The following is a 26,389-nucleotide window of genomic DNA, read 5'->3' on the forward strand; positions in this document are numbered from 1 at the left end:
GCAAGTCATAGAAAGAAAAAGCGCCCGATTGTTTATTTTGTCAATTATAACAAACGGAAACTTCTACCCTCTCCGGCTCGCCAGTCACCCCGGAAAAAATGTCCCTTCAGTTCTGGAAAATATATTATCCCCAATTAAGCCTTTAATCGAATTGTCCGCGTGGTCTTGTAGTACCCCTGCTAGGTAAGAATCAGTCATTGCCATACATATTAAATGCTAGACATGACCCCATGGATAGCATTTGCATATGTAAAAGCTTTGCTGATGTGACTTTCCTATTAGGCAATTCTCTCATCTCATGTTTGTCTTCAAAACCTTATCAAGCTTAGAAAATTGAAGTTGATAAACAATACATTACAAGGTTCGAATTCCCATAGAATGAGATCATTCATTCGCACTACAACACCATAGGAGATAATACCACATTGGCTGATTACAGTACAAATGTGAAAAATCTCCCTTTTCCCCCTATCCGCAACCCGGGGACGCGCCCTGTTGGATTTCGAAAGCCTCGGAGAATATTACAAACCTTCAATGGCATTCCCATAAACTAACCCACATTGCCCATTCAGGGGTCTGACTGGGCCTATTACCCTCCCTCAGTTTGTAATATTCTCTCCAACTTGGAATTATATTTTCCCGGCACATAAATGACTTCGACAAATGTTCGATATGCTATGCAGCGTCATGATCAGTATAACTATATCAGATGACTTGGAGATCTGATTCTTACAGAATTGTTTGCCATTGATTATACATTCAGCTATTCTAATCATTACTGCAAAGGCCATCGACCACATGCCTGAAATCAAAGCTTCCTGGAAGATATAATCCAAGCCCAGGGACTATTTTGGCTTTGAAATTACTACAATATGTTTTTTGAATGCTTGTTGATTTTTTTTCAAACGCGGGACATTTTTACGATTTGAGACGAACGCGGGACATTTCGCGGGACATTTGGTCAAAATGCGGGACTGTCCCGCGAAACGCGGGACGTCTGATCACTTTAACCTAAGGTAGAGAAGGGTCTCTTTCCACTCCAGCCCGGACTCAAATGCACCCACAGAGCAGCGTGCCTCACCCACACCGCACTCATTCATGCATCACTGTCCGAGCCGCACGATCACCTGGGTTGAGTCTATCTGCATAACCTCGCCCAACCCGTAACACAGAGTTAAAATCCAAGTTAAAATCCCTCTCTTGCATTGAAAAGTGCTCCCTCTTCCCAAAAGTTTGTGCGTGGTATAAATTACATCTTAAGGCTGAAGAAATCGTCACCAATACAACCGCCAACACTGAGCACTCAATGATGTCGGCCTTATCAACGACGACCCCCTCAGTCCCAAACCCAATTATCCCACACTACCCAAGTAACCACCCTGCTGAAGCCGTATGCACCGCACGCACAAATCGCACACACACACACACACCGACACGCACCACCCCACACAAACCATCAAGGCTGAACAAAAGCGGAAAGCGGTGCCACCACTGCTGAATCACGACTTTTCCAGTATAATTCAGCAATCGTAGATCCATTCCTCGACCCTACTCAGCCCTAACGGTCCATAGCAATGCCTGTCAATATATGCGCCTCACACATGCAACCCCTACACTAGAGTGGCCCACACTTATATGAAAAACAAAAATCTCGAAAAATACCAAGTCTTACCTCCTAAATCAGTTGTTTTGGACTCCCAGAAGCTACGTTCAAAATTTTAGAAAAATCGGTTGAGCCTAACGGGGCGCTCAAAACGCTTGAAGTTTGTATGGTAAAACTTTGCCAAATGTATGCAGAAATTTTAAGTTTTCAAATTTTGTCGCTAGGTGGCGCTGTAAGCGTTCAATAATCAAACCCTTTGGTATTATTGTAGGTGACTATATGCCAGAGAAATTTGTCGAAGACCGCGAAGTGATCCGACGGCAGTGAAAAAAGTTATACCCTAGGCAAAGTGAGGCAAAGTATTGACATTTCATTATTGATATTATTCCTTTACATGTATTGGAAAAATAACAATAAAGTTTATCCTCACTTTTCCTAGGGTATAACTTTTTCCATAGACGTTGGATCACTTTGTGGTCTTCGACAAACTTGTTTGGCATATAGTCACTTACAATAATACCAAAGGGTTTGATTATTGAACGCTTACAGCGCCACCTAGCGGCAAAATTCGAAAATTTAAAATTTCTGCACACATTTGGCAAAGTTTTCCCATACAAACTTCAAGCGTTTTGAGCGCCCCCTTAGGCTCAGCCGATTTTGCTCAAATTTTGAAAGTAGCTTCTGGGAGTCCAAAACAACTGATTGAGGAGGTAAGACTTAGCATTTTTCGAAATTTTTGTTTTTCATATAAGTGTGGGCCACCTTACCCTACACCCTAACAGTATGGTCACTTGGGTATCCCTGGATTTTTGACATGATGGTCAGGGATCACAGCCAACAAAACGTTTCACACTTTATCAGGGCTTACGACCTGTAGACATGATGATTTCTCAATAGTTTCAAGCTCTTTCGGACCTTCCGCTATGGCTAGCGGTGTTATATACTGTTTGACATGTATTTAACAACATAATAATGTTTAGAAGCAAAAGTTTGATTCTCGAGTAAAAAGTAACGCGTGGAATTTGTCATTTCACTTCAATTTCGACAATCCCCGTGATCAGGTCAGGGAATTTTGGAATGCCTTAGAAACAATAGTATTTACTACTGTGCCTAATTTGTTATCTTCTTTTGTTCTCATGGTTTCAGCGCCCAAGTCGCCACAAGGAGCGCCAGAATGGCGGAATTCCTTCCCCTCTGTGATGTGCTGTTCAACGTGATCTCACTGGCCGGCTACTTCTGCGACGTGGTGTTCGACGTCGTGCTCGGCTACGCCCTGTACGAAAGGCAAAAGTTTGCCCATTTTGCAGCCGTAATCGTTATCGTTAGCTTTTCGCTCGTAATATCACAGGTTTGCTATTGACGCGGTTTTGAATGTCGAAGGGAGAATTGTACAAAGTATTTACGTTTCTTTCGCAGATTGTTTCCGTCCGGTGGTATTTGAACAAGCGGAAATTAAGAGGTTCTACAGCGGCCACTACGGGACCTCCTGCGGATGGTCCCGATAGTTCAGAGAACAGTTTGGAGAAGAAGAAAAAGAAGCCTCCGATTGAGCAGGTTACAAAGGCGGCGAAATACAGCCGGTATGCCGTACTGGCGCTACACGCCACCCAGTTGGGAGTCTTGTGGCGATACGCGAAGCTTTTTGTACCGGTAGACCTGCGGCATGTGAAGCACGAGGTCCGTGACCTGTGCATGCTCCGGTTGGTGCATGCATTTTGTGAAGCTGCGCCGATGTTGCTGTTGCAGTTGTACGTGCTGATCAACTTGCAGACCGAGAACCACCTGAACACGTTGAAGCTGAAGGCACTGGCCAGTAGTCACCATCTATCCAGCACGGCCTTGGTGCAGCAGACGAGTCTTGCCGAGCAGCAGCAGAAAACGTTCCGGGATCTAAACATGGTTTCGGCAACGTTGTCCCTCTTCAGCGTCTGCTGGGCGTTGGCCAGTTTCAGCAAGAACGTGCGTCTTCAGAACGTTCACCGGCTGGTACTGACTTGGTTGGGCGTGATATTTCAGTTTCTGTGGCGACTCGGCACGGTGATATCGCGAGTTATTTCGTTGACTGTCTATGCGTCGGTGTACAGCCATTGGGTGTTTCTCGTCATAAGTAAGTTCATTTTTGGGGTATTGTACTGCCGTGAATCGCATATCAGTCCCATCTTTGCTGGATTTCCTATGCAAATGGGACAGACATGCGATTCACGGCAGTGTATGATGTTTAACTTTACTGCCCGCATAGTTGACGTAACCACCATTGGCAATGTCAGCATTCCCAAGCTAATATCTATCGCATGTGCATAATTGTGACCAGTTTTATTCAATAGAGCACAAGATCCCATCACTAGCTAAATGTCAACGGGTAAAAAAATCTTAAACTTTTCATTATTCATTGTTTAAACTTCAAAAGTGTGTTGAAAACTACAGTGACGCTTACGTCAACTATGCAAATATGAGCAGTTTAGAATACTGAATGTAATTAGTTTTATTGTATTTTATGACTTTATTGCATTTAAATCGATAATCAAAACATAATATTGAGGAAATCTCAACAAAGGTTGATTAATTGATTTATCTTTATTTGAGAGACTTTCAGCCCTTGGCTGGTTCATCTCTTTCTTCTCAACAAAGGTCTTTTAGTTACTGTATGTGATTAGAACATCAGTTCAATCTTTGCTGGATATTCTATTCATATTAAATAGCTATGCGATTACAGGCACTGCAGTTATGATAAATTTCCACTGGAAATCTTTAAACAACTTTCAAGAACTTCTACATGAATTTTACAAGAAGAATCTCCAGGAAAGAACACACAGCTCTTTAACAAACTCTTCATTGCAGTCCTTCACTGGTTCTCGATGTTCCTGTGGCTCATCTCGCCAAAAAATGTGTTCCATGGAGAGCGAATTTCAAGACTGAAGAAAGCCATGCTCGGAGGACTGATTGCCTTCGTCTACATATTTGCCTACATAAATCTGCAGGAAGTGAAGCATCGACAAAAAATGGTAAGTTCTCACTGATGGTTCATACTAGAAATTTGTAGAGCTTAATACAACTTCGTTTTAGCTAACCTTTTACGTGGTCATGTTCATGGAAAACTGTCTCCTGGTGTGCCTCTGGATGGTTGGTATATGGCATAATCGTCCCGAAGGATGGTACACAATACCGATTTCCGTACTGTGTAGCTTCGCCATCGGATTGTTCTTCATGATAGTCTACTATCGCTATTTTCACGTTAGACGGTTGGGCTATGAAGCTGGTGGGCGGGCTCCATGCACAGATGGCGCGAGCAAGTGCGGCCACTGTTTGGATTCCTGTCGGTGTCCGGAAAACGTGGAACATGTGGAGATTAGCAAATTCACGGGAGGATGCGGTAGCCAGAAGTACCCTCATGCCATACCGGGTGTGTTCAATTGTCGATTTTCCAATCCGGTGAATGCTGCTACCAAGAGGAAAAAGAAGAAACCTACCACGTTCGTACCGCCTCCGAATCTTTCCATGCAGCCAAACACTACCGAGCCGGGCACGCCCATTGGTCCTATGGCCATACCGTTTTGGAGAAGACCTCTACCGCGATCGCACACTGGAGGATCCAGCGAGAACGAAGGAAGTAGTGTGGGATCACGGGTGAACATCCAGCAGAAATTGCAGGAGAAGAAGCAGAAGCAATTGGCGGAGTTGAAGATCATCGAGGAGGAAATCAAACAGGGTAAACTCGGTGGACCCGGCACGGGTACTCTCAGTTCAGGAGACGATGCCAAAGCCACTCTGCCGAGGCAACCGATTCCTCGGGTCAAGAAGCACATCGACATTGATCCGATGGATTGGCGACCTTCAAGTCCGGATATGGCGGAAATGGTCGTCGAAAAGTCCTTCAATGATCTCAACCTGCTGCTGGCAGCTAACCTAGACGATGTAAATAATTTAAATAAATTTAACTCTAACTACGATCCCATCTACAACAGCTTCGGCCTAAACGGAATCAACATTTCCGCACTAGTAACCATGAAAAATGCCGAAAGTCAACAGGCGTCAGCTAACAATAGGAACATGTCTCCCATTTCCTCCCAAATCTCGGCAACGGAAAGCAACTCCCTAACTCGCCAAGTTCACCCACGAACCAAAATGCTGCCAAACAACGTGCCAAGAAATCCGTTTGCCGAGAACTATCGAGGAGGAAACTTTGTAAATCTGTATGCCGAAGCCGCTGCCAACGGACATCGGCCACCGTCGATCAGTCCGCGAAATGCAGACGTAACGACAGCGAATCGTGCCGTACTATACGACAACCACAGTCGACTTTACATGGATGCAAATCATCCACGGCAAGTGTCCGGGACGTACAGTAGCATGGAGAACGCCGGTGCCGAAAATCTACCTTTTCCGTATAATGTGGTTCCGCCGCCGCGAAGCAAGCTGGACAGCCGTGCAACTCCCACCATGCACAACAACAACAGTGCCACCAACACGGGCAGCAGTAGCGGGCACAACAACAATAGCAGTAGCACCACTAGTAACCATAACGTACTGCCGGTGACGGCGATCAACAATCTGAACAATACCAAACGACAGATGCAACGGGCCAACACGCCGGAGATTCTGCTGGCACCGCACTACCTGGAGAACTCCCGCATCTACTACGACTGGGTGGCACGGGAGGCGGCCAATCTCAGGTGAGTTGTAGATACAATACATATAAACATATAACACTCGGTTTGTGGCTATTATTCTTCTACGCACTATACGAAACCGTAGGCACACGAACAAAAAATTTTCTTCGAAATCTTCACAAATTGTGCACCTGGGATTTCCAGGTGGTTTCCCCGCCTTTGGCAGATTCCAAATCTCTGGAAGAACTCCCTCGTCCGGGCATACCTGCATAGCAGAGCTGAACATCCAGAAAGCCTCTACAATAGCTACTTTCAAGGCCAGGTTCGGAACTACGTTCGGACCTGGAGCCTTACCAAAGCCAAGGGATTTTGCAATGTTTGCAAGCTCCTCATCGATGGCCGTTCCCTCATCGCCAGCCCCAGTCCCAGGAATTCTACGAAAGGGGCCAAGGCTTAGGGTCATGACGCGGAAAGAGCCCCTCGATGATCCCCTCCAACATCTCTGGAGATTGTTCTGTAGAAGCCATTACACCTCTCGTCTTGACCATCACCATCCTGTAGGCATCACCCCAGGCATTCGCATTTGTACTCTGACAGAGACCCTCAAGCTTGTCCTTATCTCGGTCTTCAACGCGGCTTTTGCAGCGGCGACCACCACCCGTCGTTCATTTCGCTCTTCCTCAGGTCGTGCTCGCTGTATCCGCCGCCTAGTCCGTAAGCAGGCAGGTCCGCAATCTCATGAGTCCACCAGCAAGCCGGTGGTCTCCCATTTCAGGGGTGGACTCGCCTAGGCATGGTCGCTCACGGCGGAGCGCTTCCCTATATCCCTTCGTCGAAGTATGATGTCTTCCACCTGCGAGAGTTTGACCTTGGCCTAGCCACTTCTCCCTCTACCCGCTGCCTGCTGTTGTTCTAGTCGATACTGTAGAGAACCGCAAGATGATCGCTGTGAGTGTAGCTATCGTCTCAGGTATCAGTAGGTCGGCTCCAGAGGCACGTTCTCTCCATTTGGGAAATATGTGCCATAAGCTATCGTCTCCTCTCCTGTTTGAACTACTTGTTAGGCCAGGACTACAAAAAGTAACATCAATCGACTCCGCATCGTTCCAACTAAAAGTACTCTTAGTACCGACATTAGCCAGGTCGATATCTAGTATGGTCAGTGTCTTCAGCAGGATTTGACTACACTGGTTCGTGAAACGGCTATCCTATTCGATTCCATAGTCCAGCCTTGAAGTCACTTGCTATTACCAACGGCCTTTGCCCTGTCAGCACGATCGTCATACAGTCCAGCATCTTCGTGAACTGCTCGATCGACCACCGCGGAGGGGCCTAACAGCACGTTTACTTTGGCGACCACGAAGCCCTCATAGGTAGTAGACACCAACTCCTGGTAGGGGTATTTACCCGTCGTCTATATCGCCGTCATTTTTCTGGACCCATCCGAGAACCAATTGCCGTTGCCGGCGGGTAATCGGTATGGGTCCGTTGTGGTGGCGATATCCGTCCCTACTCAGAAACCGCATGACAAAGCAGTTGCTGAGCTGCGTCACAGTGGTTCAGGTGCAGCTGCGATACCTGCACTGTAATTTGTTCACTGCGGCTTTCTCGAAGGCCGAGCACCTTGGACCCCCGTTGGGTGCCTGTTCACGAATTTCCCGAAACAAATCAGGCAAATGGGTGGACTTGTGCAGCTTTGTGCCTTATAGCCTTAGGCGCCGCATCTTCTGCACAGTTTGCTCCTGCCAAGTCCCGTGACTTGAGTCCTGGTTCTAGACACCTGAAGTAAACCTCCGGCGGCTCATGAAAGGTCAGATGGCATACTGACCAGCCCACCTTGATCTTCCCTACTTTAACAGATTTATTCACGTCCGCCACAGGTAGCTGAACCAAGATTACCCGTGTCCCTGCGGGCCCATTCCGTAGCCGAATTGCTGCAGTGTGGCCTCCTGCACCTCGCCGTGACGAGCACTTCCGCTTCAGTGATAGGTTCTTTTCGTCTAGGTTATTTATCTTCAGAATCGCCTCTGCTGTAAAAGCCCTCACCTCGACCCCTTCCGCCAGACTTTTGTAGGCGGCACACTTGCGTTCCTTATTGAGCTTGAGCTCTAGGATCATATCACCCGTACCTGTACGTCTAATATTGTGCACCTCGGCTTCCAGATCCACGAACTTGGCATCGCTTCGCATCGTCCTAAAGACGTTCGAGTACTTAGGCTGCTCGGTCTTGATGACGAGCGCGTCCCCTTTCAGGCGCTTGGCACCTACTCTTCTACGTATTCTTGGTTTTTCGTCCATAATCTCCTCGACTTGCGGTTACTTCCGATATTCGGGGTTATCCGCCTAGCCTTGCAGGCACCGCCAGACAGCTGCTCAGCTGACGGCTGCCTCACCCGCTTCTGCGAGTGCCTATCGAAATAAGTCGCATCCACCACACCTTTTGGGCTTGCTGCGAAAGCATAGGACTTCGTAACTTTTGCTTTCGCTGGTTCAGCCACTGCTGCAGTCTTCACGAGTCTCTCGTGATGCTGTTTGGCATCTTCCATCGACTTAAGAAGTCGTAACAGGTCCGTTTTAAGGTCCTTGCTTATGTTGAACTTCGTGGACGCAAAGTCGATGATCTTGCCAAGCTGCTGCTCAGCTCTATTGCAGATAACCCATCTCTTTTCTGGTTGATGGCCCTCATCAACCACGCTCTGTCCAATATCTCCCCCGGCAGGCTAGCCGGGGAATGAATCGGAGCTCCCATGCTGGAGCTGCAGGAGCAGCTTCCTGCTTCTGACTCCTCACTTCTCCTTAACGGAGTCTTAGCCAACCCACTTCTTGCGAAGGGGTTGGCCTCGCCACTACAACTACCACTTGTTTGTTGTTTTAGACTTAATTTCATGTTAGATCATGTTACCCCATAGGCTCCGTTAACGTTCGAGCATCTTTTACCTCCTCGATTACTCATTTCTCGGCATGAGTCGTTTGACACCTTGAATTGGGATGAGTAGTCCTTCTTAGCTGACTATGCGGCTGTAGACCCCGGGACTGCAATCCCTTGTTGCCCTGTTTGAACCAATATGGACGTCGAGATATAAGATGCTAGGCTAAAGATTAAAAATCACTCAGCGGAGTTATTCTATTATCTCGCTTACGTAAAATATCAACGTGCACTTTACCCAGTCTTTATCAACCATGCAAACATAGAGTATCTCAATGTTTTACGTACTTCCCCAACAGAATACAAGAAGCGGAAAGGAATCAATCGGTCGTGAGCAGCGGAGATGAAAATCTCGACAACACTGCAGTGGACGACGGTCATAATGGCCATCGGATACCGTCCGACATTGACAGTCAGGTAAGAACCTTTAGTCTGAGATTATTAGACTCCCAGGCAAAAAAAAATATCTAAAACTTTTTTTTACAGGTATCTCTTCCCCGATCGTACACCTTGCCACGTGAGTTCAAGTACTACCGGCGGAACAAGGGTCGCAAAACGATCAAAAACGAACACTTCATCGCCAGCACAAACAGTAGCGACGGTGACGTCGACAGCGGCGATGACAACGAGTCCGAACATCATTCAAACATTTCCAACAATTCCCAGCAACGACTAAAGAACGCCACCCCGAACTCGAACCTGGGCGGCGCTGGAACGCAGCGGTTGAACAATCTGAACAAGAACTCCGTCGCCATGCACTACGGGCAGAACATTTCCCCAAGTGCAACCATGCTGGCCAATTCCGGCGGGCCATCGACGCTGATCGCATCTAGACAGGTGCTGAATGCCACACCCCAGAGTATGCACAGCATGGTCAACGGGTACGACAACAACCTGATGGCGAACAGCGTCAAGCAAGTCCACAGCCTGGACCTGATCAATGGGGTGGACAGCGCGATGCAGGCCGGCGGCGGACCCAGCAGTGGACCAGTATCCTACAACAGCAGACCCATGCGGTTACGGATGTACAACACCAAGAACGGGATGGTTCGACACGAAACTAAGTTATGATTCACGCACTTGTATTTTTGAGCCAAGTTCGGTCAACGGATTGCCGAAAATTTCGCAGAAATCTCGGCAAATTTGTCTGTTGGCTTTTTGGTAATCTGTTTACTGAGCAGGCAGAAAAACGTGCCCATGTACTAATAAAGTTAAATTAGATAATTTATCTAGCGTATTGTAGTTAGGTAGCATGTTATTATCAATGAAAGAAGAAAAATAGCGAAAGCGAAACTTATTTTGGAGAATATTGAATACCTTCTTGTGATATAATTTTAATGTTTTTCATATTGAAGAGTCGTTGCTTTCGGCAACACACTGTGAGAAAAGCGATAAAAAAGAAGAGACTGGCGCTTTAAAATAACTATTTTGAAAAAAAAACTTCATGTGAATAGTTTTTACACCATAACTCGAGACAAAAATGTTATTTACTTTATTACACTGAGAACTTAGATAATTTCCTGTAACTCACATAGCATGTAAGCTGATTAGAAATACATTTTTAATAAAACTAATTATTTATTTTTTTTTTTCGTGGAAAAGAAATCCCGGTTATGATTTGGGTGTGAACTGGGCGAGGATACCACATCACTGCATCTAACTCAAACAAAAGGCCTAACGGGTGAATCAAACTCCACCGAGGTTTGGTCATTTACGTAGAGCATTGTTCAAACACATCCGTTGGAGTTGAAATATCACACTCCGAGTGCTTGCAGGTCCTCCTCGAGCATGGTCCATGTCTCGTGTCCGTAGAGGACCACCGATCTTATACCGTCAGGCTTGACAGAAACTCCCTCGCGAGAAAATGAGGTAGCGATTTCAGCGATTTTCTGAGGAGTAAAAATAAAACTCAGAAATCACAACGCAAATCCTCAACAGCAGCGAGCGCGATCTTGCCGCGCAGCGAGGAGTTCGTCCAACACTCATAATTTCTTGTTTTGTTTCTCACGTCCACTCACACTCAAAAAGCTCTCGCGAGTTCCACTCCCATACAAAGAAAGACTCTCGAGGCGAAAATCGCACTCAAAATCCCGAAATAATCATAGGCTCTTTTTTCGTTCCCCTCTTCCTCGCTCAGTTTTTATTGCCTCTCTGTTTGAGGTTCGTTCGCTCCCTCGCGACGAGGCAAAAGCAAAACACCGCTCTAGAGGATGTTGCAATACTCTTTTGATTTCGAGGAGGATTATCAAGCCTGTATACCGTCTTGTGCATGGTGCACTTGGTGCGTGGGTGAATCTTTTTAGAGCATAGCTTCTTCTGGAGCCCGTAGTAGGCCCAACTTCCGCTGATGATGCGCTTTCGAATTTCACAACTCACGTTTTTGTCAACCGTCAATAAGGATCCGAGGTAGACGAATTCCTCCACCACCTCGAAAATATCCCCGTCTATCGTAACATTACTACCCAGACGGGTCCGGTCGAGTTCAGTTCCGCCTGCCAGCATGTACTTTGTTTTTGAGGCATTCAGCACCAGTCCGACCTTTGCTGCCTCGCGTTTCAGGCGGGTGTACAGCTCTGGCGCCGTTCCAAATGTTCTGGCAATAATGTTCATGTCGTCCGCAAAGCATACGAATTGACCGGATTTTGCGAAAATTGTTCCCCGGCTGTTGAGCTCGGCTCGTCGCATCACACCTTCCAGAGCGATGTTGTAGAGTAGGCATGAAAAATCCGTCACCTTGTCGCAGTCCCCGGCGAGATTCGAATGAACTGGATGGTTCACCCGAAACCCTTACGCAGTACTGCACACCGTCCATCGTTGCTTTAATCAGTCTAGTCGGCTTCCCATGAAAGCCGTTTTCGTCGATGATTCTCCATAGCTCTGCGCGGTCGATACTGTCGTATGCCGCTTTGAAGTCGATGAACAGGTGATGCGTTGGGACCTGGCATTCACGGCATTTCTGGAGGATTTGCCGTACGGCAAAGATCTGGTCCGTTGTCGACCGGCCGTCGATGAAGCCGGCTTGATAACTTCCCACGAACTCATTCGTTTTAGGTGACAGACGACGGAAAATGATCTGGGATAGCACTTTATAGGCAGCATTTAAAATAATGATCGCTCTAAAGTTCTCACATTTCAAATGATCGCCTTTCTTGTGAATGTGGCAGATTACCCCTTCCTTCCACTCCTCCGGTAGCTGTTCGGTTTCCCAGATCCTGACTATCAGCCGATGCAGACAGGCGGCCAACTTGTCTGGGCCCATCTTGATGAGTTCAGCTGCCTACGTTCACCACGTCGTTTAGGTGCTGATCGAAGTGCTGCTTCCACCTTTCGATCACCTCACGTCCATCCGTCACGAAACCTCCGTTCTTACCCCTACACATTTCGGTTCGCGTCACGAAGCCGTATCGGGATGCGTTGAGCTTCTAGCAGAACATCCATGTTTCTTGGGAACGGCACAGCAGTTCCATTTCTTCGTACTCCACTTCTTCCACGCGTCGCTTTTTCTCCTGGAAGAGGCGGGTCTGCCATTTTCTTCTTCTGTTTGTAACGTCCCACGTTCTGTTGGGTCTCCTGCTGCAGCATTACCGCCCGCGCTGCGTTCTTCTCCTCCAAACCGTTCTGCACTTTCGGCTGCGTAGTTGATGGCTGCTTTCACTGTACTCCAGCAGTTCTCTAGAGGGACCTCATCGAGCTCGCCCTCATCTGGCAAAACGGCCTCGATTTTCTGCGCGTGTGCATATGCTGTGGCGACATCCGGTTGTTTTAGTCGATCTATTTTAGTGGTTTTCAACCCATTCCCCCTAGAGTTGCAGGCTCGCTCCCTCCATACGCGGCCAGCAAGGTTGAATTAAACCTCCATCCCACCCGGTGGGGAATTCCCCACCGGTTGAAAATCAATGCTCTAGGTGACGGTCGCCGGAACCGTTCGTCAATCAGAACGTGGTCGATTTGCGATTCCGTCTGCTGTGATGATCTCCAGGTGTAACGATAAGGGAGGCTGTGTTAGAAAAAAAGATGATACGTATGACCATTGACCATGCTCTTGGAGGCGGCGAAAATAATGAATCGTCCGTCAGCTGGTGGGCGCTGAACCTTCCAATCCTTCCAATCGTCAGTCTGAATTTCTCCTGCTGGTTTACCTGAGCAGTCAGAACTTCTATGATGATCTTGACGTCGTGGTTTAGGCAGCGGTCGTACTCGTGTATGATTACCTCTTAACGTTCACAGCGAGGATCCTGCCCAACACATCTTCTGCAGCGTTACGATACCCATAGGCGAAACTACCGGGGGTGCCGGGGTTGCCAGGCACCCCCTAGAATTTTGAAACATTGCTGTGAGATATGGGGCGATGAATGAGGCATGGATGAACTAATGAATATTTGTTCGTAGTGCACCCCCTGGCAAAAATTTGTTGTTTCGCCAATGACGATACCGAACCCACGGTCTTTCAGTACATCGGCGAGTATGCGGGTGTAGGGTGAAGCTGAGAGAACGGCAGCAAGCATTAACATGCCACTCGAGTTTTGTTGAAATGTTATGAACGTACGAGAAAACCCCCTAGGTGGATTGATTATGGCTTTTCTAATTATCCTTATGTGTTATGGAGCTCAATGAAAGATTGTTACATATTTTTAAAGCTCAATTGAATTTATTTGAAGGGCATATTCTATCGACATCTACTTATAATTATTTATGTTTAAGCATATCAGTCATTAAGGTGTCATTAGACTGTTTGTCATTATACCACATATTTGCTTTTAGAGTCCAACATTTATTAAAGGTTGCTATAATTCACGTTGTGTTGGTCATTTGTTTGGCTTGTTTGACCAAATATTTGTCACGTCTAATGGGACCTTTAGTCACATTAATATGCACTACGATCAAAAAAAAAACGATCAAATCTGACTATACATGTCAATGGTTGCTTCTCCGTGATTGATCTGAGCTGGTACCAATTGCACTGAGATCCAAATGAACAAGGACTGGGACACTCCACTTATTCTCAAAGTGCAATTCTAGCAGCTCATACATTTTGGATCAATACCGGCGCCGGCCACGTCCTTATAGTCAGTTGGGAAGGGAAAGAAATGTTAGAGTGTGCTGGTTGTTGCTACTAAAGACCGAGATAACCTCTGCATCCCCACAACCAGCACGGACTGGGGTATTTGTTAGACGGAAAGGATGGGAGATCTGGGAGTCATCGTTGGGTCGGTGATGCGATCCATCGATAGGGGTTTATTTATAGCGTTCGTAAGGTGATAGATTGTGTGGTGAATAAGGTGAATATGGTCAAGCGGCACAGCACGCTTTGGTTGCATAACTTGTAGGCGTTATGTTATATACACTGTGCTGTGAGTGGAAGTTGGAAGGGAGGGAAAAGACTTTTTTCAATTCGTTTCTGGCTCTAGCGATGGCTATGAACATATGAATATACATGAGTTGTATATGTAGAGAAGAGAGCGAGAGAGAGAGAGAGAGAGAGAGAGAGAGAGAGAGAGAGAGAGAGAGATAAAGTGGATAGAAAGATACAAAGTAGGATGAAAGGGACGGCCCAGGGATTGAACCCATGATCTTCTGCATACGAATCAGAAGCGGTAGCCACTAGACCACCAAGCCCGTCACATTAATATGCACTACATACTAAAACTGACCAGATTTCTAACACCTTGGTCTTGGGAGGCTACTTGAAATATTCCCAATATTGAAACAATCAATGCCAATATTTCAGTTTCTTCGGCGTTTGCCCGCAGTTCCCCGTAACGTGGCCCGCGTACCCGATCTTGGATGCGCTGGTATGCTTTTGGCAATACACGCATTTGATGAGCACTTTATCACCCGGATGCTTTTTTTCATAATGTCCTTTCAGGTCGCGAAACGTTTCGTAGTCCTTGTCACAAACGGCACATTTGAACATCAGCTTGCGCCACTCATAAGTTATGGCTTGGTGTTCATCCAAGAGTTTGATCTGGATCATTCCATGAATCACGTTACAATGTGACCGGCAGGCTTGTTTACAAGAATATTTCTTCGGACAGAAGGGACACTTTTCCGGATGGGCTATCAGTTTGTGTTTTTTGAGTTGCTGGACCGTGCGGAAACTCTTCGAGCATTGATTGCAGTCTCGATACTGTCGGTGGACTTGGACGTGTACGCGGATGGTGTTGATAGACCAGAATCGTTTACCACAATGGTCACATTCGAATGGTTTGCCCTTTTCCAGTTGAGGCGGTTTTTGATCGTTTTCGTGTTGATGGATTCTACTGCAGTGGCCTCGGTAGGCGGTGGCATCCACGAAGGTTTGCTGGCACGGCTCGCATCTCACTATGGTGCTGATTTCGTCAAGCCCTAGGGAATGATAGCGTTCGATGTGATTTTTCAAACTGGAAGAACTGTGAAAATTGGACCCACACTTGCCACAAGCGTACGCGCCTGAATGTACCGGTTTGTGATTGGACAGCTGCTTGGCCGTACTGAAACTTTTCGGACAAAGCTCACATTGGTACAGCCTTGGGGGTTCTGTCTCGCGATTACTTACGTCCGTTACGCAATTCGATCCGTTTTCGTGGACACAAAGCTCTTCTTTGGTATTAAATAGAAGATCACAATTTTGGCACATAAAAGATGATAAAATGTAGCACGTTCGCATATGTGTATCAAGTCCCTGTCTATTGCGGAATAACTTCGAGCAGTGGAGACATTGTAGCCTTTCAACATCAATATGAGAGTGTAGGTGGTTTTTGATAGCATCCTTGCTCGTCAAGAAGAGTAAACAAATTCGACAACGATAATCTCTGAGCTGCGATGAGCGCTCCTTCTTCAGTTGTTTCGCCGATTTGGACGTTTTTTTGATACTTGGTACTTCTACTGGAATCGGCTCTACTTTTACTGACTCGACATCAATCATACTGGACAGTCCGCCCTGTTCCACGTCCATTTCATGCTGTTGAGCGGAAGTGTCTTCTTCCTGTTCCACCGAAGCCACCTTTTCAGTAAGCCGCGCCCGCTTCGTCTCTTCATAGTGAACCAAGCACTGCTTCCTAAAATGGTCGAATTCCTCCAATTTGGAACAACATTGGCTACAAATCGCCGAAGGTAAATCATCCAACACGGTTAGCTCTATGGTCGTCAACTGTTTCAGCAGATCTATGACCTGCTGATGGGGATCGCCTTTTGCAGGAAAAATCGACACCAACTCTTCTGTAGAATAGCAAAACCGGCAGTAGAATTCCGGTTCGGCTAGGGGCCTATGTTTGAAAGCAATCGATAAGTAAGTGGGGTCAAAACAGACAAATTTCTTAACTCTTACGGATCTGGAACTTCAATTTTAATGACTGTTGGATTCATCCTAACTTCACTTTCTACTTCACACATCGAACTTTTATTAATTACCTATTTCTTTATTGCGAATGCTTTCAGAACTCTTTTGTAACACTATTTTAATGTTGACATCTTCTGGAATCAAAACACTGACTAACCCACATCAGTGAGTGTATAAGTGTAATGTTTACAAAAAGTATCCTTTGTTACCTGTGTGAAAGTCTACATGAACGAATTTTCCAACGAGCACAACTATCAACTGTTGGTATTCGATGGTATTCGGGAGGCTTTACTTGAGGACCTCCACTCAACACATTTATAATGTGTTGTGCTGGATACACGGAGAGACGAAACTACCCAAAAGTGAGTTCTTTCCACCCAACTTCGGGGTTGCGTGCGTCAAGCCAATTTTGAGTTGATGGAATCGATGTTTTTGTTGGGTTGTTCCCGCTTGCTTCCATGTGAAAAAAATACCTAATTTTAAGTTTTTTCCACCCAACCGAAATTTTGACTAGGTTGTATTCACTCAAATTTGAGTACTGTGCTAGAAACTCAGTTTTGGCTTGACGCACGGAACTGCAAAAGTTGGGCTGTTTCTCTCTTTACTCTCTGACAACAACAGAAAGAGCGCATGAAAAGGGAGATGAAAAAGAACTCAAAATTGAGTTTAAAAGTACCTAATTTTGAGTTTTTTAGTTTCTCCGTGTAGAGCGACCAGATTAATCACGCCAATGCAATGGCACGCCTATATAAATATGTAACATTGATTAAAAGTAGAGACGTGGAGATATTTGGGGCCCAGTTTCGTTTTATCAGCACATTTTGTGGCCATTAGAACAAAGGAGATGTTGACAGCAATGCCTGTTACTGGGCTGAAATTACCACTCCCATTTCCATATGGTATAGTTCTTCGAGGGGTGCGACACATCCAGTCTAGAGTGTATTTCTTATCTTAAAATCTCATGAAAAAAGCACCCAACGATCTTGTCTTCCAAATGTGTCGTTTTCCAAGATTACGATTTTCCCTTTACTAAAATTGTCAACTGTAGGTAATTTTGCCCTACTGTTGCAGGTATATTACAATACAATCGCATAACAGTCTGGCTGTTCCATCAGTTCAAATCAGATTGGTGTGTATATCTATACAGATCTATACTATAGCATATGCATGTTGGCAATGCAATGGTAGTATTAGTATTATACAAGCAACACAAGAACACCATTCGCAACATCAACAGCACAGCTGGCATATCACAGTACAGTTTGAGCAGGAATTAATTTCAGAAAATAAATAATATGTTCCAAAACATTTGTTTGTAGTTCGTAGTTCGCGGTTATCATCGAGGTGCAATAATAATGAATCTTCCAACCGTCAAAATCGAAGTTCCGGATCCGTAAGTATATGCCACCACAAAATTCTATCGAGAAATTGCTTACCTGTTGCTTCCCCCTCAACACAGACCCACTGGCGAGCCGGAGTCCTACTGTCGGTTTTGCTACTCAGCAGAACGGTTGGTGTCAATTTTCCCCGCCACTGGCAATCCCCATCAACGGGTCATCGACCTTCTAAAACAGTTGACGTCGATCAAGCTGAACGTGCTGGATGACTTTCCTTCGGCTATTTGCGGCGGATGCTTTGTAAAACTAGAGGAATTCGACCTTTTCAGAAGGCAATGCATTGTGTATCATGACGAGACCAAACGGCTGCGGATCAGTGCGAAAGCATGCACTTTTATGGTTTCGCTGGAACGGGAAAAAGTACCGAACTCAATCGAGGGCAGCACCGCAGACCTAGAACACAATATAGATGTTGAACGGGGGGAGCTGTCCAGCATAATCGATCTGCAATCTATAAAAGTTGAATCGATTCATGCACAAGTGACAAGCACCGAGGAAGCAATCGAAAATAAGCCACAAGTGCCTTCGGCTAAAACTAGCCAAACTGGAAGAAGACTGAAACGGCAAGAGAATCTCAAAGAAACGAAAGGCAAAACTAAAGAATGCAACTCTCAGCTGAAAGATTACCGATGCCGAATTTGCTTGCAATTTTTCACGAACAAAGACGCCATCAATAGCCATCTGCTTGGATCTCATACAGACGTCAAGAAGCTTCAATGCCTTAACTGCTCCAAGATCTTCCGCGGAAGCCAGGGGCTCAATGTACACGTGCGCAAATGCTATACCTTGACATCATTTGCATGCCAACATTGTGATGTTCTGGTCAAATCTAAGAATGAGCTTGCTGCTCATGAATCAAGTTGTGAACAGGACCGAAACAAGCATCCAACGCCGGAAACACCAAAGCCACACCCATGCGATTTCTGTCCAAAGAGCTTCGATTCGGCCCGCCAGCTCTATTCCCATGCATTGTTACATGAAGGAAAATTCGCATGTGCCAAGTGTGGTACCAATTTTCATACGCCTCTCAATCTGAAAAGACACAACGAACGCTACCACGCACATGGGATGGATGAGCTCAGCACCATTGTGAAATGCGAACCTTGCCAGCGCACCTTCGTAGACGCCAGTGCCTATCGAAGTCACCACACTAGAATCCATCGGCAAGAAACCGACAAAGACACCCGCAAACTGGACGAGGACAAACCATTCGAATGTGACCATTGTGGCAAACGGTTCTGGTCCATCAACACCATTCGCTACCACATTCTGGTCCACCGGCAGTACCGGGATTGCGATCAGTGCTCGGAAAGCTTCCGCACGGTTCAGCAGCTCAAAAAGCACAAACTGACTGCCCATCCGGTAAAGTGCCAGTTCTGTCCGAAGAAGTACTTCTCTCGTAAAGCCTGCCGATCGCATTCCAACAGAACGCACGGAATGATACAGGTCAAACTGTTGGCCAAAAACGGAACCGTAACGTACAAGTGGCGCAAACTGGTGTTCAAGTGTGCCGTCTGTGAGCTGGATTATGAAATTTTCCGCGATCTCAAGGACCATTTTGATAGGAAACATCCGGAAGAGAAGACGCAAATCAAATGCTCGTACTGCGAAAAACACATCAGCTCCTCTAGGATTGGATATGTGGGCCACGTGACGGGAAACTGCGGCCAAACACCAAAGAAGCTGAAGGCTTGGCATTAGGCAAATGGCTCATTTGAAGTTACAGTGACTTAAGTGCCTTGACATCAACGTCATGTAACGGTTTCACACTGATTCAACTGCACGACAACGTCTGATGTAAAAAATCATGCCTCAATCTAGTGTTTAACATACCTATATTTTTGTTTCGAAATAAATGATTTGTTTATAGAACTGCTATGTTACTATTCCCCAAAGCCATTGAATATAAACAGTATATTCTCAAATTTTATTTTTCTACGTCGTCTTTGGCGTAACGATATTTTTTTCTGGACGGGATCCAGGGAGCCTGGAGCCTGAGGAGAGATGACATCAATACTTCAGGACGCGCGCTGATGTAAAAAGTACAGGGATTATTTGCCTTTGTCATTTGCATGCGATCGTTGCGCCATCTATAAATGGTTGTCAGTTAGGTTTCCTTATTTAAATGACGGTTGAAAGGGTTTACACACATTTCGTATTCCAACATAAACGTCTGTTATCTGTGGTTGGTCATCGTATTCACCTTTGCGTAGTTGATATCGGTTAGGACAGTGTCGGCCATAACAATAAGACCAGCAGTCAGTTTTCATACAAAATGGTCATGTTCGACGATATGGAGTTTAAGTTCCAATGAATTCATTGGGCTAGTTTCTCCTGTGCTTCTTGTTCTTGTGTCATCAATACTAGGAAGCTTGGTTAATAATGATAACCTATGATAACAGAACAGGAAAATTTAATTGATTGATTGATTTGTCTTTAAGGGTACTCACTAAACAGATTAAATTGCTGTGTAAGCCATGATTTTCTGCTTATTTGAAACGTTTTATGATTTGCGAATGAAATAATCAAAGATTGCCTTGATGATCGCGACGTTTAATCAGTTTAATCAGTTTACGCTGTTATGTGAATCCCCCTTTTATTTATTTATTTTAGACTTTCAGCCCTAGGCTGGTTCGTCTCTTCTGAAAATTGAAGGGAAAATTGTATATCAACTTCTTTCCTGCAATTCTGTTATTCTGTTATAATCAACGCACCCCCGGGCCGTGGCCAATCTGCGTTGTTTCGCTGGGCGATACGTCTACCAGTAGACTTGTATCTGCCCTATGCTAAACCGATTAGCATAGCAAGTCCTTTCCACTGATGAATAGGCTCGAATTTCCCACCCCTCCCTATAACCCATAGGGGGACATAAGGAGTTTCCAGTTTCTAAAAAAAAAAGACACTACGACTGCACCGTCTTCGACCAGAGGTTTTACAGACTGAACAAGCACTAAATAAACATATGACAACGGACAACACACATAACACCCAGTGACCCAGTGGAGAATTTTCCGTTTGACGAAAGTTTCCTCAACTGGAGCGGGAATCGAACCCACACTCCGAGGCTTACGAAACGCCTAGATGACTGACGCCTCTAGCCGCACGGCCACGAAGCCAACAAGTATTGTATTGATTATGACACCAACTCTTTCTATTCCTTGGGAAAAAAAATCACTAGACTTGGATTATCAGACTACTATTAATAATGAACATAATTAAGATACAAGTTTACATAGATAATTGTAAAATCAGTGTTAGATACTTTAAAGTGAATTGAAAAATGTAAATAAGATAAATTGTAAACTATTCCGCAGCGTGTCATAAATAAACGCGCAAACAAACAAATAATTGATATTGAAGTATGCATATGGGTAACTCTCGCTGAGACCGTCCCACTATTTACACCATGTCTTCAAAAATGTTTAAGGTGGCGATTTTCTGAAAGTCCTCCCCAAAAAAGTAAGGAAAATGCATTTGGTTAATCAAATTGGTGGACCCCCCGTTAGTAAGAGCCACAATCATTTTGGCGGACCCTTCGATTTTTGTTAATTGTTGGTTCATTTAAACCGTTATAACTCAAAAGTTTCGCCAGAAACCACCTAGAAACTATAGGTTGTTGAAAAGAGAGAAGATAGGGCTACTATTTACAGTTATAAAAAGTTGGGTCGGCCATATTGATTTTGACCGCCATCTTGGATTTTTATATCAAAACTGTTTTTTCACCATGTTGGCAACCACCGATTTTTAAAATTTTTGCGTCAATCGAAAGCGGGGACATTTTTACACAACATATCAAAAATTTAGAGATGTATCTTTTTCCTATCAAAAGTTATCTGCACTTTTGTGAATCATGCCATTTTTGCGCACTGGGCCAGGTGCCGATTGTTTACATAAATGCAGCGTTATTTCACAGTGTTTACGAACATTTATTCTAAATCTGAATCCACTAATGAAAAGTTGAAAGTTTCAGCTTTTCAAAACACCAAAAAAGTTTAAAAAGCAATGCCCGCATCGTTGAGAAACAGATAAAAATGAGAACGATCCTCCGATTTGCCCTAATTTTGCTGCAGGTGCGTTTGTGTATACAAGCAGGTGCCAACTTTGATGCTGTTGCGTGTCATTGCCGGTGCGCATGGAAATGTATGGAGAAAACGTGTCATGATTTACAAAAGTGCAGATAACTTTTGATAGGAAAAAGATACATCTCTAAATTTTCGATATGTTGTGTAAAAATGTCCTAGCTATCGATTGACGCAAGAAGTTTGAAAATCGGTGGTTGCCAACATGGTAAAAAAAAAGTTTTGGTACATAAATTGAAGATGGCGGCCGAAATCAATATGGCCGACCAAACTTTTTATAACTGCAAAGAGTACCTCTATCTTTTCTCTTTCCAACAACCTATAGTTTTAAAGTGGTTTCTGGCGAAACTTTCGAGTTATAACGGTTTAAATGAGCCAACAATTGACCAAAATCGAGGGGTTCACCAAAATGCTTGTGGCTCTAACTAACGGGGGGTCCACCAATTTGATTAACCAAATGCATTTTCCTTACTTTTTTGGGGAGGACTTTCAGAAAATCGCCACCTTAAACATTTTTGAAGACATGGTGTAAATAGTGGGACGGTCTCAGCGAGAGTTACCCATATTGCATTATCTATTAGCAAAGTAGTAGAAAGAGCTGATTATAAAATTGTTGTACTTATCTTGTGCGTTTCGGACAAGTCCCGTTTGTGTTGGCCATAGGGAAACTTCTTGCTTCAAAACGGTCGTTTCTGGAATGGAAAGAGAATAATTGGCCGCACAACTCCGCAAATGGGCGGCCCGCACATATTAGTATAATGTTGCAATGATTGAAAATAATAGAGTATATGTAATTGTTAATCTATATGAATACTGCTACTAGTCCAGGTTTCTCACTCTCCACGATTCTCTAGATACTGTTATAGCGTGTTTGTTGTAAATTTTTTGATAAGTGAAGCCTCCAGTAATTCAAAATTCAATGTAGCGAAGATCTTGAGCGGATAGCATTCATTGATAATGATAGTGTTTATTTTAATATGGCTTAACAAAAATTACTATTCAATTATTTTAAATCGGATTCGTCAATAAAATTATTGTTTTTTTTTTTTCAAAGTGATTACGGCGGTAGCAACACTGTGCTTATGTTCTACACCGCACCCTTTCCCTACATTTGCTTCTAGGAGCCTCTATTTTTGTTTCAACACACAGAAGTACGTAGGCGTGTGTGGCCCAAGTCGACACTGTTTTGGCCTGCGTTGAACAAAAATAGTTTTAATAATAGTTTCCAATTTTTCTTTTTGTCAATTGGTTTTTTGTAGTATGGTCCATGTAATTAGTTAGGTTCTTGTCAATTTGTCAGTTATTCGAAGTAAATCTCCAAGGTAATAGTCAATTAAGTCATTCTGATCTGTTCTATCACAGCAGCTTTAGTCTTTGCTACATTGAAGTGTAGTTTTATTGGAAATATGCTGAATGTCGTTATTGAAAAGAGACGTCTAGAACTGTGTCCTGCTAGTTGTTCCGTCATTCACATACGTCATGTCTTAATATGTAATGCTGGAGATTAACGAAAACACGTGTGTTCGGTCAGATGTCCATTGCGTGGAAAGTCAAGGAAAATAGGTTTGTTATGTAAGCCTCGCTTGAAGCACTGCCCGTGAGAACCCTGTTATCTGTACACCAGCTAATCCGTATCTTCGTACACAGCTAAATACTGTACTGTCTACCGGCGAAAAGCCTACGGGTAAATATTAAAAAATGAATAATAATGCTGTCTAGCGCATTGTTTCCTATCGGCCACTGTTGTAGTCTAGTCCCAACTGCAAGCTTTTTTCCAATCTTAGCGTCAATTGTCTTCTAGATACTTCTAGATAGATTCATCGAATCAGTCGAACCCGTATGTTAAAATATAGTCGATTCTGTGTCAAATTGTTTTCTTGATTTCTATTTCTCTGTGTTCATCTCCTGTTTCCCTTAATTGTCATCGGTCCAAAACCCACATAAACATGTAACTGAACTTCTGATATTTTTTCTGTTGGTGTCATAGCACCATCTAAGAGATAAACAAAAATACGCCAAGTTGGTCAATTGACGTTAATAAAACAAAAATTGCTTGACAACTATGTATTCATCCCCCTACAAATACTATGAAAAATATTCAAATTCGTTCTGTCCTATCGGTCCTACCAAGATAAACCATGTCATATTCTCATGCGCGGCCTAGAAATGTCAACCTAGTCATACAAAAGTAACGTTGTTCAGTTAATAAAAAGCAATCAGTTTTTCGTCCAAACTGTCACGTCGAACGCATTGACGTCAACAATGCGTTTAAGTGTTCGCACGTTAGCTTCGAATCTATCAGCACAATTAAGTGCTGCAAATCTCCTTCCCACTATTAATTTTTCGGTTGATTTTAATTGCTTTATTTAAAGAAAATATAATCAAGTACCTAAAATTCGAAAAAGCGACTATGACATTAATAAATTACTAATCAAAATCAACCGAGAAACGTGGCAAATAGAGCCCAAACAACATTTTGAAGTCAGCTGGCTGTAAAAGGTTCCAAAACCAGTCACAAATCCTATAAAACTTTTATTAGGATTTGTAACGATCATCAAAACCTTCTCAAATCCAACCGATTTGGAACTATTGCTTGGGAATAGACTCTACTGAGCCCTGGCGGTTCCTCCGTGTTTATCGAGCATGTCTGATGCATATGATCAGCCATACTCCATCTGCAGCAGCCGATTCGCGATGAACCGTTGGAGGCGCATTAAAGTGTTAAAAAGGTGATATGTTTCACTAAAGAACACTACATTACAATAATCAAAATGAAACTCCTTCACTTTAATACCGTCAACCCCTGCGAATTTGGCCAGGGATTCGTCAATAAAATTATTGTTCATAAAATAATTAACCTCTCTCTCTCTCTCTTCTTGGCGTAACGTCCTCATTGGGACAAAGCCTGCTTCTCAGCTTAGTGTTCTATGAGCACTTCCACAGTTATTAACTGAGAGCTTCCTCTGCCAATGACCATTTTGCATGTGTATATCGTGTGGCAGGCACGAAGATACTCTATGCCCAAGGAAGTCAAGAAAATTTCCTTTACGAAAAGATCCTGGACCGACCGGGAATCGAACCCGTCACCCTCAGCATGGTCATGCTGAATACCCGTGCATTTACCGCCTCGGCTATATGGGCCCCATGCGAATAATAACATGATATAAGAGCTCTCGTGTTTCAATCAATGCTGTAATTCTATCTACCAAATCTTACAAAGAGGATTGAGGAAGTACCTACTATTTACTAAACATCTTCATATGGATAGTGTAACTACAGAAAACTACAGAAGAGTTAGCGGTATTTGTATTATTGAAGTGATATACCCAATGGGTGCCCCATAAATAAAAATCCATTAATTTGATTCAACTAGGAGTTCGTTCATAAATCACATATACTTCATGAGGAGAGGCAAGGTTGTAGCTTCATGCAATTTTGGTTTTGCATGGACAAAATTTTATGAGGGTTCGGTCTATATGTTTTATGAACGGACTCTAATATATGGATTTGCAGCATAGCTGAGCCTTTCCGTCATAAAACTGACGAAAACCAATAGTTTGTAATGAAATTGTCCGCGTGGATTTGTAGTACTGAATCAATTGCTCGACATGACCCTATGTCTCACATACGATTATGCTAATGACTCATTAAAAGATTAAAATCTGATACTCATATCATGTTTGTCTTCAAAACCTTGTCATATTTAGAAAATGTATGCTTTTAAGCTTTAGCTCTTAAGCTATCTTAATAATTTTACTATTTACTGACTAGATAGTCAAAGTTAGAATTCACAGAGAATGAGATCATTTATAGTACTACAGCACCATAGGAGATCACTCACACTGCGTTTTCATAGAACGGCATTTTGTTCTACTAATAACAAACAGATGCTACTGATCTCCCTTAGCATAGATCCGCAGCCTAATGTACGCGCCCTGTCGGATTTCATAAGCCTCGGAGATTATTACCACCTTCAATGGTATTACCATATACTATCCCACATTATTGTCCCATCAAGGGTCTGACTGGGCTCATAACCCCCCTCAGTGGTAATATTCTCACCAGCTTGAAATTATATTTTCCCGGTACATAAGTGATTTCAACAACATACCGTTACACTATACTGCCCCCACTCGCAATACAGTCCCATGTGAATAGGAAACCCAGCAAAGATGAGACTGTTATGCGAGTGGGGGCAGTATATGCCGTAGTATAATTGGAATCACTATATCAGAGAATTGAATTATCTGATTTTAAAATTTACCATTGAATCTACATTCAGTTCAACCAATGAACACTGCAAAGCACAATGGTCATATGCCGAAAATCAATGCTTCCTGGAAGATATAAACCAAGCCCAGAGATAACAGAACAGGAAAAATTAAGGGAAAATTGTATATGTAATTGTATCAACTTCTTGTCTACAATTAGAAATAAAATGTATCAAAAACATCAAAAA

The 26,389-nt window shown here is 44.0% G+C and overlaps 2 protein-coding genes and 1 non-coding gene across 8 annotated transcripts in view; 2 read left to right on the forward strand and 1 right to left on the reverse strand.

Moving 5' to 3' along the window:
* LOC109422276 (uncharacterized) overlaps positions 1–10,965 on the forward strand; it is a 34,554-nt gene extending 23,589 nt beyond the window's left edge. For all 6 annotated transcript variants that reach the window (XR_009999306.1, XR_009999307.1, XR_009999308.1 and 3 more), the window contains exons 3-8: positions 2,750–2,951; positions 3,020–3,710; positions 4,442–4,605; positions 4,667–6,273; positions 9,436–9,553; positions 9,623–10,965. This is a non-coding gene — a transcript (uncharacterized LOC109422276). The remainder of the gene's footprint in view (positions 1–2,749; positions 2,952–3,019; positions 3,711–4,441; positions 4,606–4,666; positions 6,274–9,435; positions 9,554–9,622) is intronic.
* A 2,797-nt stretch (positions 10,966–13,762) lies between these two features.
* LOC109424342 (zinc finger protein 700) lies at positions 13,763–16,681 on the reverse strand. Its single transcript, XM_029860755.2, has 2 exons — positions 16,443–16,681; positions 13,763–16,380 (listed from the first exon to the last, which is right to left on the reverse strand). Exons 1-2 carry the CDS (start codon positions 16,505–16,507, stop codon positions 14,847–14,849), a joined length of 1,599 nt encoding a protein of 532 aa, XP_029716615.2. The 5' UTR covers positions 16,508–16,681; the 3' UTR covers positions 13,763–14,846.
* Positions 16,682–17,246: 565 nt separating this feature from the next.
* LOC109424349 (PR domain zinc finger protein 5-like) lies at positions 17,247–19,729 on the forward strand. Its single transcript, XM_029860750.2, has 2 exons — positions 17,247–17,847; positions 17,914–19,729. Exons 1-2 carry the CDS (start codon positions 17,810–17,812, stop codon positions 19,550–19,552), a joined length of 1,677 nt encoding a protein of 558 aa, XP_029716610.2. The 5' UTR covers positions 17,247–17,809; the 3' UTR covers positions 19,553–19,729.
* The last annotated feature ends 6,660 nt before the right edge of the window (positions 19,730–26,389 follow it).

The sequence above is a fragment of the Aedes albopictus genome, chromosome 3, assembly GCF_035046485.1.
Source record: "Aedes albopictus strain Foshan chromosome 3, AalbF5, whole genome shotgun sequence".
Lineage (NCBI taxonomy): Eukaryota > Metazoa > Arthropoda > Insecta > Diptera > Culicidae > Aedes > Aedes albopictus.

Excerpts from the sequence above, each read along its gene's own strand:
- LOC109424349 (XM_029860750.2), top strand. The coding sequence starts at position 17,810 with ATGAATCTTCCAACCGTCAAAATCGAAGTTCCGGATCC. Across the intron at positions 17,848-17,913 it reads AAAATCGAAGTTCCGGATCC|ACCCACTGGCGAGCCGGAGT; the intron begins GTAAGTATATGC and ends CCCTCAACACAG.
- LOC109424342 (XM_029860755.2), bottom strand. The coding sequence starts at position 16,507 with ATGTGTGAAGTAGAAAGTGAAGTTAGGATGAATCCAACAGTCATTAAA. Across the intron at positions 16,381-16,442 it reads AAAATTGAAGTTCCAGATCC|GCCCCTAGCCGAACCGGAAT; the intron begins GTAAGAGTTAAG and ends TTTCAAACATAG.